The 12,760-nt window shown below is 38.5% G+C and overlaps 1 protein-coding gene across 2 annotated transcripts in view; it reads left to right on the forward strand.

Moving 5' to 3' along the window:
* The window catches only part of ibtk (inhibitor of Bruton agammaglobulinemia tyrosine kinase), a 112,972-nt gene that overhangs the window by 17,859 nt on the left and 82,353 nt on the right, over positions 1-12,760 (forward strand). For both annotated transcript variants that reach the window (XM_043686948.1, XM_043686949.1), the window contains exons 2-5: positions 2,273-3,026; positions 5,156-5,252; positions 6,130-6,254; positions 10,275-10,385. In XM_043686948.1, coding sequence (XP_043542883.1) covers positions 2,703-3,026; positions 5,156-5,252; positions 6,130-6,254; positions 10,275-10,385 — 657 coding nt within the window. In that variant the 5' untranslated portion in view covers positions 2,273-2,702. The remainder of the gene's footprint in view (positions 1-2,272; positions 3,027-5,155; positions 5,253-6,129; positions 6,255-10,274; positions 10,386-12,760) is intronic.

Below are 12,760 nucleotides of genomic sequence, written 5' to 3' on the forward strand. Positions count from 1 at the left end.
TGCCCTGTTATGTATAGTCAAGGCTGAGGTAGATAGATCTTTAATCAGTAAGGGATTGTGGGTTGTGGAGAAAAGACATGAATATAGAGTTGAAGATTATCCGATCAGCCGCTATCTCATTATATGGTATAGCAGATGTGATGGTGTGAGTGGCCTATTGCTGCTCCTATACCTTATGACCTTAAACCACCCGCCATCCAGACCTAAATGTGTGTACTGCTGTGCTGTGTCACTGGGTCAAAATCCTGGAATGCACTCCCAAGTAGCATTATGGGTGTATCTACAGCAAAAGAATTGCAATAGTTCAAGAAGGCAGCTCACCTTCTCTAATGCAACTAGGACAGTGTGCAATGAATGCTGGCATAGTCAGTGGTACCCACATCCCCCCAAAAATCACTTCTTTGCCACACTAGCAGTGTTCCACTATTGTCTTCTGTTCTACATTTTACTTAAGGACCCCCTGTGGAGAAAGTTATAGCACTTGGGATGTTGTCAACAATAACTTTTATACCCAATTGAAATCTAATGGTTTAGTGAACGTTGCTGCAGTAGCACAAATAGTGATGGTAATATTAATAATCACTCCATTTACTATCTATTCAATTTCCTAAGTCTCTGGTACTCTGCAGCTCGCACTCACTCTCTTTTCATCTTGTTTTATAATGCTGCATTATTATATCAGGATGATTCTATATTTTGCTTTAAAGATCTGACATGTGAACATTGCTCATACTTGTGGCTGTATTATATTATGTTATATTAGGGTCAGTCGACCCAAAACTTTAACTCTGATTTCTCCCTACTGATGCTGCCAGACCTGCTGAACTTTTCCAGCAATTTGTTTTTTTTGTTCTGTTTATATTGTGTTCTGACTTGATTATGTTTGTAAGTCAGTTTATACAACAAGGAATCTATTTGTAACCCAGAGAGTGATTGTATAATCACATGACAGATTCCTTTTAACTGGCATAATTTCTGCTAAACATTTTAACAACAACTGGCAAGTGTTTCTTTTGGTACTTTAGACTAAAGCCTGGAATACAATACTGGGCTTAGGAAAAAAACTTGGCTGAGTTTCTGACTAGCACAAAACTAATGACAAATTGCAATGCAACAGTGGAAAAACACTAAATCTCATTAGTTCAATGACACCAAATATTATACAAGCATTGGCTGCGTGAAGTCTGGTAGATTGCGGGATATTGAAGTGACTTGAATCTTATTGTAATCTTGATCAGTTTCACTTGGGGTGTGCATTCCATGGGGGATCAGTCGGTTCCGTAGGCAGTAGTTTCACTTGGAGCAGTCTGCCTGATTTTATTTATTTTCCTGACCATTGAACTCTGGTTTGGCTGACTTATACTCTTAATTTGCACAAAAAGTCAATTCAATCTTTCAATTGTACAGTTACATTTTTCTCTCAGGCAGCTGTTTTTTCAGTCAGCTTCTACTTATATTGGACAGAATCATTTATATTTTAAATGATGCTATCTTCTTGGGTATCTTTGGTAAAAATTTGAGCAATAATTCTGTAATTTGTGACTTGTAAGCAGAATGAGAGATTAGGTCCTGTCTTCGAAACGCTAATTTTATGCTGTCCGTAAAAAGACGAAAAAAGGCTTGTTCCAATATTGTACCACTTTTGGGAAGGTTTATGGTTCTTCCTTTTTGAAATATCCTAATATTAAATGAGCACAGTAGCCATAACAGCGTATTCTTATCAAAAAGCAAAATACAAATGCTCAATCTGAAACAAGAATGGAAATTGCTGGAAATATTGAGAGCTGGCTGCATCTTTGGAGTGAAAAACACCCAGCAGGCCTGTCAGCTTGTGTCGTTTGAAGATTAGATTTAAAATTTTGAGGAGTTGTATTCAATATGAAACTTGAATTATTTTTCTCTCTCTACATGTTGCCAATTTGGTGAGTGTTTCTGATCCTTGTTTTTTGTTTTTATTTCAGCTATTTCTTATGTCAGTTTCCAGTATTTGTTCAGCAATTTGCAGTGAAGTTCTGTGCATTGGAGCACTGAGCTTTTGTTTTATTCAGCAGTTTCAATGTAATGGATTTATTGTATCAAAGATTTCATAGTGCTATCTGCTTATATTTGCCCATATATAGCAACTTATCTTTAATTGAGTTTATATAGAAAGTGTCATCCTAACTCTAAGAATTTAAAATGTGAGTTGATAAATTGGGGATTTGTCTAGTAAATCAAGGTTGAAATAATATAGCTTGTGGAATTGCTGATGTTTGTTTTTAACTTTTTACAGGTGGCACTTGCAATTATGGAGGCTTAAGCAAGAAAGGAGTTGTGGGGAGCTTCCCTTCCCTCCCCCCTCTGGTGGCTGACTTTGGATGAATGATATTCAGGAGAGTGTGGATGTTTTGACTGGAAACTTACAAAAATGTTTATTTTCCATAGTAATATTACAATTAAATTTCTATTTTTGTCTATTTAATTGCAAGAAAGTGCCATATTATAGATAGTATTTTATATCTTCGAGGAACCATCCTCTTACAAAACCAGCGCTGCTGTTATGTACTGAACTAATGTAACGAAGGATACAAGATTGCTAGAGTGCAGTGTTTTTATAACACCAGCACAAATCTAGCGCTTTAATGGTACAGCTTCCAGACAATTAAGTTACATAGTCCTCCTTGGAGTTTACGACATTTTGAAGACCTGGAAGTGGGCAGAAGATGAATTCTGTGATGGCAGACTGCACTCCAAAGTGCCGCTCTCTGCAGCATGCCCTTGACATGATTTCAGTGTTGACTAAGGGAACTGAAAGTCAGAGTAAAGCCTTCCTTTCACTGTATTGCTACAATGCAACTTCCCTGAAAGATGGCTTTGGCAGAACAGTTCTACACATGGCTGCATCTTGTGGCAAAAAATCTGTTTTGGATTGGCTCCTCGAAAAGAAAGGGGCTGACCCTTCAGTGAAAGATAAGGAATCTGGATGGACAGCTCTGCACAGAAGCATCTTCTATGGACACGTTGATTGTTCTGTGTTTCTTCTCAAGGTACTATTTTGTTATGTTTGCACTTGTATTGATAGCCCAGTTAGTCTTGTTGCGTCAGGTCTGTATTGGTGCCAATGTTTCTGGATCTTTAAGGAAGAAAAGTTCCTCTACCACTATTTGTAACTTCTTTTGAAGGAGAGAAATCTCACTGCAGATCCAGGGAATGTAAATTCTCATCTCAGTCTAATGACATTAGTTTGAAAATATTACTTAACAAAAAATCTAATTTTGGGACAATGGCAAGTTATCTTTTAACATGATAAAGCATCGCGAAGTACTCACAAAAGCTTTGTTAAACAAAATTTGACACTGTGCCACACAAAGTATTAATCAGCTGACTAAAAACTTGAGAGAAAGTGGTATAGTTTTAAAGAATATTTTGAGGGAAGGGTGTTGGAGAGGTTTAGGGAGAAAATTCCAGAATTTAGGGCTTTGGCAACTGCAAACTCAGGCTACCAATGATATAGTAAAATATTCAATTGGCAGAAATTTCTGTTAATCCAGTGCCTTATATCAGGAAGAAATTTAATAGCTTGGAGATAATAGAGATGTCGTTGAGGTATCAATGTAGACCAAAGTGTTATCACCGCACATGGAAGCAAATCGAATGTTATGGATTTCTGGACGTTATCGCTGATTGGTGGCATTGTGCAGTCTTTTGAGAGTCTGCAGTGTCTCAAATTGGAAGAGAGTCACAAGCTTTCAGCAGTGTCTATCGTTTGTCAAACCATTATCTATTTTCAGAAAGCACAAAAAGTTTGATTTTTTTTTTAATGGGTGTACATGGATAGACAGATCCTACAGGGAATAAAAACAAAGAGTAGGTGTAAAAGGATCATTTTTATTTTTAGGGGTGTAATTGATCAGTGCAGTACTTCTTGATTGCACACAGGATATTGATGGAGGAGCAATGTTTGAAATTTGCTGACATCACCAATTTGGACAATTTTTAGTTAATGTTTCAAGTCAGCTGGAATACTACCCACTTGCCTGGATGAATGCAGCCCCAACAACACGCTAAGCTTGACACCATCCAGGACAAAGTAGCTTGCTTGATTGGCACTGCATCTACTCCCTCCACCACCAATGCTCAGTAGCAGCAGTGTGTACAATTTACAAGATGTACTGCAAACATTCACCAAAGATCCTCAGACAGCACCTTCCAAACTCATGACCACTTCCATCTAGAAGGACAAGGGCAGTAGATGTATGGGAACGCCACCACCTTTTAAAGTTCTCCACTCACCATCCTGACTTGGAAATATATCATTTTTCCTTCACTGCCACTGGGTCAAAATCCTGGAATTTCCTACCTAATGGTATTATGAGTCACCCACAGCAGGTGGATTGAAGTGGTTCAAGAAGGCAGTTCACCACCACCTTCTCGAGGGCAACTAGGGATGGGCAATAAATGCTGGCCAGTCAATAATACCCACGTCCCACAAAATGATTGATTTTTAAAAAGAAATCACAGAAGTAATGTATTGGTATAAGTCAATATCATATAAGTCAATATCTAAGTTGGCACATTATGTACCAAGTTGGACTTCCTATTTGTGTATTTTTTTAAAAAGACCAGAATGAATTGAGAACCATAACACAAATGTGGGATTATGACTGAAGAAATGTTTAAAATTAGGGATTTCTGTAGGACTTTGTGGATGTTTTTCAAGCGAACGCAAAGTTTGTGGCAAAGTATTGCTTTCACTAGCAATCCCAAAGAGGTATATCCTTAGATTTGTCATTGCAAAATCAATAGGAGGCTAGACGAATTGTTTGCATATGCATATCAATTGCAACTTTGTTTTATGGCAAATGGCTGTAGGAGCATAGACTGAAAGTCATTAAAAATATCGAATTGGCATTTAAAAAGGACGAATGCAAAAAGATATGAGGAAAGAGCAGTATGATGTGATTAACCCAATTGAAACAAATTCTGGTTGTAAGACCCCTTTCCATGATCTAGTTGCTATAGTTATAACCAGGTTTAAAGTTACATTTTAGTGCTCTTAAAAATGGTTGTAATTTCTAGAAGTTTACTGACTTTTTTTCTGTTAAAATTAACTCTATTGTCTCTTGCTTTTTAAATATGCAACATTAATGGGCTCTGCTTCTATTTTTGTTTGCAGCATGGAAGTAATCTTCATATACAAGATAAAGAAGGGTTATCTACACTTGACTTGGCCATGAAAGATAGACCATCACATGTGGTTTATAGAAAGACTGGTATAATTCTCTTTCCTTTCTCAATCTGTGGGTGTCGTAACTTAAAGTAAATATTTGAACTATTGTTTTAACTGTTGTAAAATCCTTTCAAAATCTCTTCAGTAATGAGTTCTAAAAGTTCATTTAACTATATATCTGAGTAATGTGAATTAGAAATCATCAGTATATATTTTCTAATCCACTTGTTCAGAGATGTCATTATGCACTTCTAGAGCATGTGGGATTTGAACCTGGGGCTTCTGGTCCAGTGGTAGGGACAATACCACTGTCACAAGAGCCTTTGAAATCTTCAATGCGTACAATACCAGCTATCTGCAATGGAATCGCAGTTATTACCTTTTGGAAATAAGCTTGTACTTTTTTATGCCATCAATATAGCAAACTCGAGGCTAGTGTAAAAATGCAACTTGATGTTCTTTGCCAACAATTGACAGTCTAAAGGTCATGATTTGCTGTGTGACGAGTTTCGTTGAAAGCCGAGCAAAGACTGGGGCGATGCTGATGCGTGAGATGGTTTCTTAGAGGGAGGAAATAGAGGATCAGGTGACCTGCAGTTGGCATTAGTCACTGCTGTTAACAGGCCATCTGCTTTTCCTCTTGGCTAGTTATGACATTTTAGCAAGATTGACTAAACATTCTAAAAGCACCATAAAGAAATTTATTAAAGACGTGTATAATTCGCTAACTCTGTTTGTTTAGAGTTCTAGTGTTGCAAAAACTAATTTGCAATGTCAGATATTTTTTGGTTATTTTTAATAAAGTTTGCTGTAATTGGCATTTTCTGTAAATACTTTAACTGTGTGGCTCAGCAACATTACACTTAAGTGGTGTAATTGCTTTTGAATGTTTGACATGTATATTCAAATTTATTTTCCAGATCCCACTGAAGTTTATACCTGGGGTAACAACACTAATTTTACCCTTGGTCATGGAAGCCAACAAAGCAAGCATCATCCTGAGCTTGTGGACTACTTCTCTAGGTCAGGGACCTACATCAAGGAGGTATAAAAACTTTACTATGATCAAAAATCTTGTTTCAAAATCTCTCTATGCCGAATAAGAGTCCTCAGCAGATATTTAACAGTTTTCTTTGAAAATTAAATTGTGGTTGTATCTGACTGTGTGCTTGGTAGCGCTTTTGCCTCTCAATCAGGCAGTTAAAGGTTAAGCTTCAACTTCAGGACTGTTTTTCTTATTCATTCACGGAATGAGTGCATCATTGGTTGGGCGAGCATTTATTGCCCAGGGCAGTTGAGAGTTAACCACGATGCTGCGGGTCTGGATTCATGTGTAGGCCAGACCAGATAAGGACAGCAGATTCCTTCCCAGAGGACATTAGTGAACCAGATGGGTTTATCCAAAAATTGACAACTGATTCTCTGGTTATCGTAGACTCTTAATTCCAGATACTTATTGAATTCAAATTCCACCATTTGCTTTCACTGGATTAGAGCCTGGGTCCCCAGAATGTTATCTGGGTCTTTGGATCAAGAGACCAGCAATAATACCAATAGGCCATCACCTCCACTTGAGCAAATAACATAGGTGAATGCCTCAGGCTATTTACCCAAATATAATCTTTTGGATAAAATGTTCAGACAGCCTGACCTGACTCTTTGGACAGATGTTAAGGTACCCAAAGCACTACTTGAAGAATAAGGGGATCTCCTGCTGGTCATGCTAAATTTCTTTGTTAACAGCAAAATCATTGATCATATTTTGCTGTTTGCAGGCTATTTTGCACCGAGTGGCTGCTGTATTTGTTCAGAAAGCAGCAGTAATTAAATTCAAAGTAACTCGGAGCAATCTGAGATAGAGGTGCTGCGTAGAAGCAATTGTTTCTTTCAAACAGCTTTCATGTTCGACTCAATCTGCAGGATCTCTTTCTGGTGCTGTATTTTAGGAAGGAGCTATTTTGACTATTGAAGAAATTACACAACTATTGTTTCACTATTCTGGTTATAGTACAAATCAGAACAAACGTCCTGTGAGCTGCAAGATTAAAATCTCTTAAAATTTCTCTTTCAGTGAATGCAAGTATTTATAACTTTTCTTGCATCAGTGGTCAATACATTGTGTTGACTTTGCATGAAGTGATACATAAGCTGTGGTATTTTTATTATAATTGATGGATAGAAATAGTTTGGCAAGAAGCAATTCAGACTAGTTAATCTTAATTGATGTGGAATGTAGTTTACTATTTATGGAATGTATGCAATCTAAAGTAATGCTGCTGACTGGGATAAAAGTTAGCATGCACCATAATGTGTAAGTCTTGTTATTAGTCAGACCAGAGCATTATGGTGAGGTGGGTGGGGAAGGAGTTGATGCAATTTAAAAAAAGTAAAATCAATAAAGCAGCATGTGTTTTGAACAGCATAAGCTGCTGTCAATTTACTTCAGCATTATTATTGTTTAGTTCAGTTATAGGTTGAGATGTTGCCCATCCCCATTTGGCCTTGAAGACGATGATGTGTTACCTTGAACTGCCATTGTCTGTGTGGTGTAGGTATTTCCACACATTAAGGACTAAGTCCCATGATTTTTGATCCAGTGATAATGAAGGAATGGTGATAAATTCCCCTCCAATTCTCACCAGGTATATAACTATAATGCCATTCCTTCAGTGTTGATAGGGGGAGATTCTGAATGGATCAATTCGGTGACATGGAAACACTACGACTTAGGTTCACCTCCAACTCTCGCACAAGTCGTAGTGTTTCCATGTCATTGAATTGATGCAAATCCACTCTGAATCTCTCTGTCTAGCAACATCCATAAATCCCAGAACCCTTGTTCCTAACAGCGCAGGAAGTGAGATTACCCTTCCCCTCTGTAGGTTACAGCAGTTTAAGAAGGTGGCTCACCACCATTTTTGCAAGGACAATTAGGGATGTTCAGTAAATTCTGGCCTAATCGGTGGCATCCATATCTGTTGATTGAATCTGGGAAAAGAAACTTAATTTTGCTGGCCATATAAATACACTCAAAGTTCAGGATCAAAGCAGCACATTTGGCACCCTATTTATTACCTTAAGCACTCAATTCTTCCAACATTGCTGCATAATGCAGTGTGTACCATATATACAATGCACTAGTGCAACTTACCAAGACCCTTTAAATGGAACCTTCGAAATCTATGCCAAAAGCTACTAGGGAGGTCCAGGGCAGCAGGTGCATAGAAACATCACTACATGTTGCAGTTGTATAAGACTCTGGTGCGGCCGCATCTGGAGTATTATGTGCAGTTTTGGTCGCCATACTATAGGAAGGATGTGGAGGCACTGGAACGGGTGCAGAGAAGGTTTACAAGGATGTTGCCTGGTATGGTAGGAAGATCGTATGAGGAAAGGCTGAGGCACTTGGGGTTCTTTTCATTGGAGAAAAGAAGGTTTAGGGGTGACTCGATAGAGGTGTACGAGATGATTAGGGGTTTAGATAGGGTTGACCATGAGAACCTTTTTCCACGTTATGGAGTCAGCTATTATGAGGGGGCATAGCTTTAAATTAAGGGGTGGTAGGTATAGGACAGATGTTAGGGGTAGATTCTTTACTCAGCGAGTCGTGAGTTCATGGAATGCCCTGCCAGTAGCAGTGGTGGAGTCTCCCTCTTTATGGGCATTTAAACGGGCATTGGATAGGCATATGGAGGATAGTGGGCTAGTGTAGGTTAGGTGGGCTTGGATCGGCGCAACATTGAGGGCTAAAGGACCTGTACTGCGCTGTATTCTTCTGTTTCTACATTTCTATGTCCATGTGCATTCTTCTTTAAAGATGCACACCATTCTGACTTGGAACGATGTTGCTGTTCTTTCACTGCCCATGGGTGAAGACCCTGGCAGTCCCTTCCTAACAGCACTGAGTACCTTCATTACATGGACTATAGTGCTTCAAATAAGGCAGCTAACCACCACCACCTTCTGGTCAATTTGATATAAGCAATAAATTTGGCAAGATTGATGCGCTTGCAGCCTGTGAACAAAAAAAATCATGTTGAGGGTATTTATATTTGGAAAATCAATAATTAAATTAAATCTGATCAAGCCAGTCAACATCATCCTCACAATTCTCTATTCTACCCAGCTTAATATCATCAGCATATTTTAGATGTTTTTCCCTCAATACCATCTTTTTTTTGATATAAAGGGCTGACAATTCACCAGAGCCTGATTAATGTGCATCCCAGAGTATTAAAGGAAGTGGTCCTGGAAAGATTAGGTATATTAATGGTCATCTTCCAAACTTGAACAGAGTCTGGACACATGGGTTAGAAAGTACCAAATATATTCCCAGTATTCTTTTTTTTAAATAAAAAAGAGAGAAAAGTGATTTGCATTCCAGTTCGCCTATATCAGCAGTAGTGGTAAGTGTAAGAATATATTAGAGGGTGGTAGGTGCCTGGAATGAGCTGCCGGGGAGATGTAGAAGCAATATGATAGCAACCTTTAGAGTCATTTAAACAAACCTGAACAGGCAGAGAACTGAGGGATACAGACCATCTAAAACAGATGGAATTAGTTTAGAATGGCATTGTGACGCGGACATGGTGGGCTGACAGCCTGTTCTATATTCTATTGTATTGTTTTTATGTTTGGAAACGGAAATTGCTTTTTAATATTACTTTTTTAAGAGACTGAAATCTTTACCGCTCACAGCTTAAGGTTACCGGGTAGACCACTTGGGACTCCGATGAGGAAACCATTCCTTTACCCAGAGAGGGTGAGCCTGTGGAATTCTTCACAGAAAGCAGTGAAGCCAAAATATTGAATGTTTAAGGAGGAGTTAGATCTAGTTCTTGGTTCTAAAAGGATCCAAAGTCAAGGGGAGAAAGCAGGAAGAGGGTACTGAGTTGGCTGATCAACCATGATCCTATTGAATAGTGGAGCAGACTCCGAGTCAAATGGTCTTTTCCTGTTTTCTATGTTTACAAATGTAAGGTAACTATTAAGTATATAATTGGGAGCAATGAATAAAGTAATTAGCCTGTATTTAAATAAAGTGCTTGACTTTTTTATTTTTTAGGTTCTGCTTTGCAAATTTCATTCAGTATTCCTTTCACAAAAAGGTCATGTGTATACCTGTGGCCACGGCCAAGGAGGTCGACTTGGGCATGGAGATGAGCAAACATACCTTGTAGGTAGAAATTCTGTGAATTTTTTTTTTCCTTTATGCATGTTTGCTTGCCTTTTTTGTTTAAGGAGAATAAATAAGAGATTTTGAAAAATCATGGAACAATATTAACTCCATGGTTCACTGAGGTTTTCTTTTGCACTCTGGTCCCTGGTGACTGCCCAGGAAACAAACTCATATTTGTCTGTGGGCCGCAGTGAACATTTCCTTTTGCTGCAGCAAGGCTTGACCTTCTCACAAGTAGAGTGTCAAGCTTGGGATGTTGCTGACAAAGTCATGTTTTTTTTTAAGCCTTTGTGAGCTGAAGAAAATTCAATTCCTCTCTGATCAAGGAAGAAGTGACTGGTAGAATGCATTATTACTTACTTTCTAACTTTCTAGCCTTTCTATTCTGGCAAGCCAAGATACCATAAAGATCTCAAAAGTCTGCAAACCCAACCGCAGGGTGCAAATGCAGCGCGGACTTCCCTTCCATCAACCTGGACTTAAATTCCTGCCCCAAAAGAGAGTGAAATGCTGGGAGGAGTGATGAGACAGAATTTTTACTCACCTGTAAGTAGCCCTACTCTTTAGCATAGAACAATCTATTTCTTTAAAAAAAGAAGCAAAGCAGGCAGTGTTTTTAACTTGAAGAATGACTGACAGAACCATCAATGTGTTCTCTGGAACAGTGAATGGCAGATTCTGAATTTTGCATAGGTGAACCTGCTGGAAGTTGTGCTTTTGCGCCATCAGTTACATTTTTCAAAAATAACTTTTCTATCGCGAACCAAAACCTTGGCTAGTACACCCCAGGAGACAACATTTGCATGTCTCCAGTTTGTCACCTATGGTTTTTACTGGCATTGGGAGCTCCTGACAGTATTGCCCACAGGATCAACAGAACACTTGAGCCTGTCCACCACCGAAAGGATTCCTGGAAATCCTGGTAGGATCGTCGGTCATGGTAGATTGCAGGAGGTGAGTAAGGGGACATTTGTTTAAAAAACTGAGATGTGAACGAATTCCATCTGAGGATAGTAAAATTCTGGAAGTCTTTAACCTGGAGAGTTACAGAGGCTATAATCAAAGTATTTAAAGAGGAGGTATATAACTTTTTTGGAAATGTTAACGAGTTGAAAGTAATGCTAGCACAAAAGAGCAGTTTATGCCTAGGATATCTCAACCATGGTCTTATAGAATGGTAGGGGAAGCTCAAAAACTAATGTCCTACTCCTAACCATATTTCTTATGTTCTTGTGTACTCTGTCCAGTTACCCTGTCAAGGCCCTTCAGGATCTCATATGTTCCAATCAAAGCATCTGTTGCTCTTATCTTCAATGTTTACAAGCTGACCCTGCCCAGTCTTCCCTCCTAAGACAATCTGCCAATTCCAAGTATTAGTTTAGTAAACTGTCTTTGAATTGTTTCCAACACACTTACATCATTCTTAAAAAGGATTTAAGCAATCAGATCTCTTGTCTGTTCATTCAAATCATTCATACAAATTGTGAAGAGTTGTGATCACAGCACTGATCCTGAGACAACTATATCATCTTGCCAACCAGAAAATGACCAATTTAGGTCTAACATTTTTTTTTCTAGCTAATCAATAAAATATGTAGGAGGAAGATGAGGACTACAGATGCTAGAGAGTCCGTCAAAGTATGGTGTTGGGAAAGTACAGCAGGTCAGCCAGCATCAAGGTAGGGGAGAGTCAACATCTCTGAATAAGGGCTTATACCTGAAATGTCAACTGTCCTGCTTCTCTGATGCTACCTGACCTGCTGTGCTTTTCCAGCACCACAATTTTCGACTCCATGTTTAGGGAGATATAACAATGAGCTTTTATTTTCTGCCATTACCTTTCATGGGGCACCTTATTAACTGGAATGAAACACCACCACCTGTTCCAAAGCTGTGTTGTAAAGGCAGTTATTTTTTCTCCCTTGACTAATCAGATATACTGATGCTCAGGAAATCTAGTCAGCAGTTTTTTAAAATAAAAAATGTCAATGGAAGAACGTAACCTTACAATATTTTGAGGAGGTTGACTTAAATCCTCAGAATGGGTTGGTCATTTAATTGATTGCCCTGCTTTCCCCCCCCCCCCCCTCCAAAAAAAAACAAAAACCCGCTCACATCACAACTTCTAAATCCCACAGTGGGAATTCCAGGATTGGGTTACTCATTATTTTTTACTGCCTCGTGATCTGAAAGCTTGACTTTACCTTAAGACTTTGAATAATATTTTATAAAAATTTTCTGGGATGAGTTAAAAGCAATGATTTTCATATTTGCCCACAAATGTTCACAAGCTTATAATGAACAATTATTTTGAGTCTTTGGAATAGAAATCCAATGAGTTTGAGCTATTGATAGAAAGTCTGTGTGCGTCT

Source organism: Chiloscyllium plagiosum, chromosome 3 (assembly GCF_004010195.1).
Source record: "Chiloscyllium plagiosum isolate BGI_BamShark_2017 chromosome 3, ASM401019v2, whole genome shotgun sequence".
NCBI lineage: Eukaryota > Metazoa > Chordata > Chondrichthyes > Orectolobiformes > Hemiscylliidae > Chiloscyllium > Chiloscyllium plagiosum.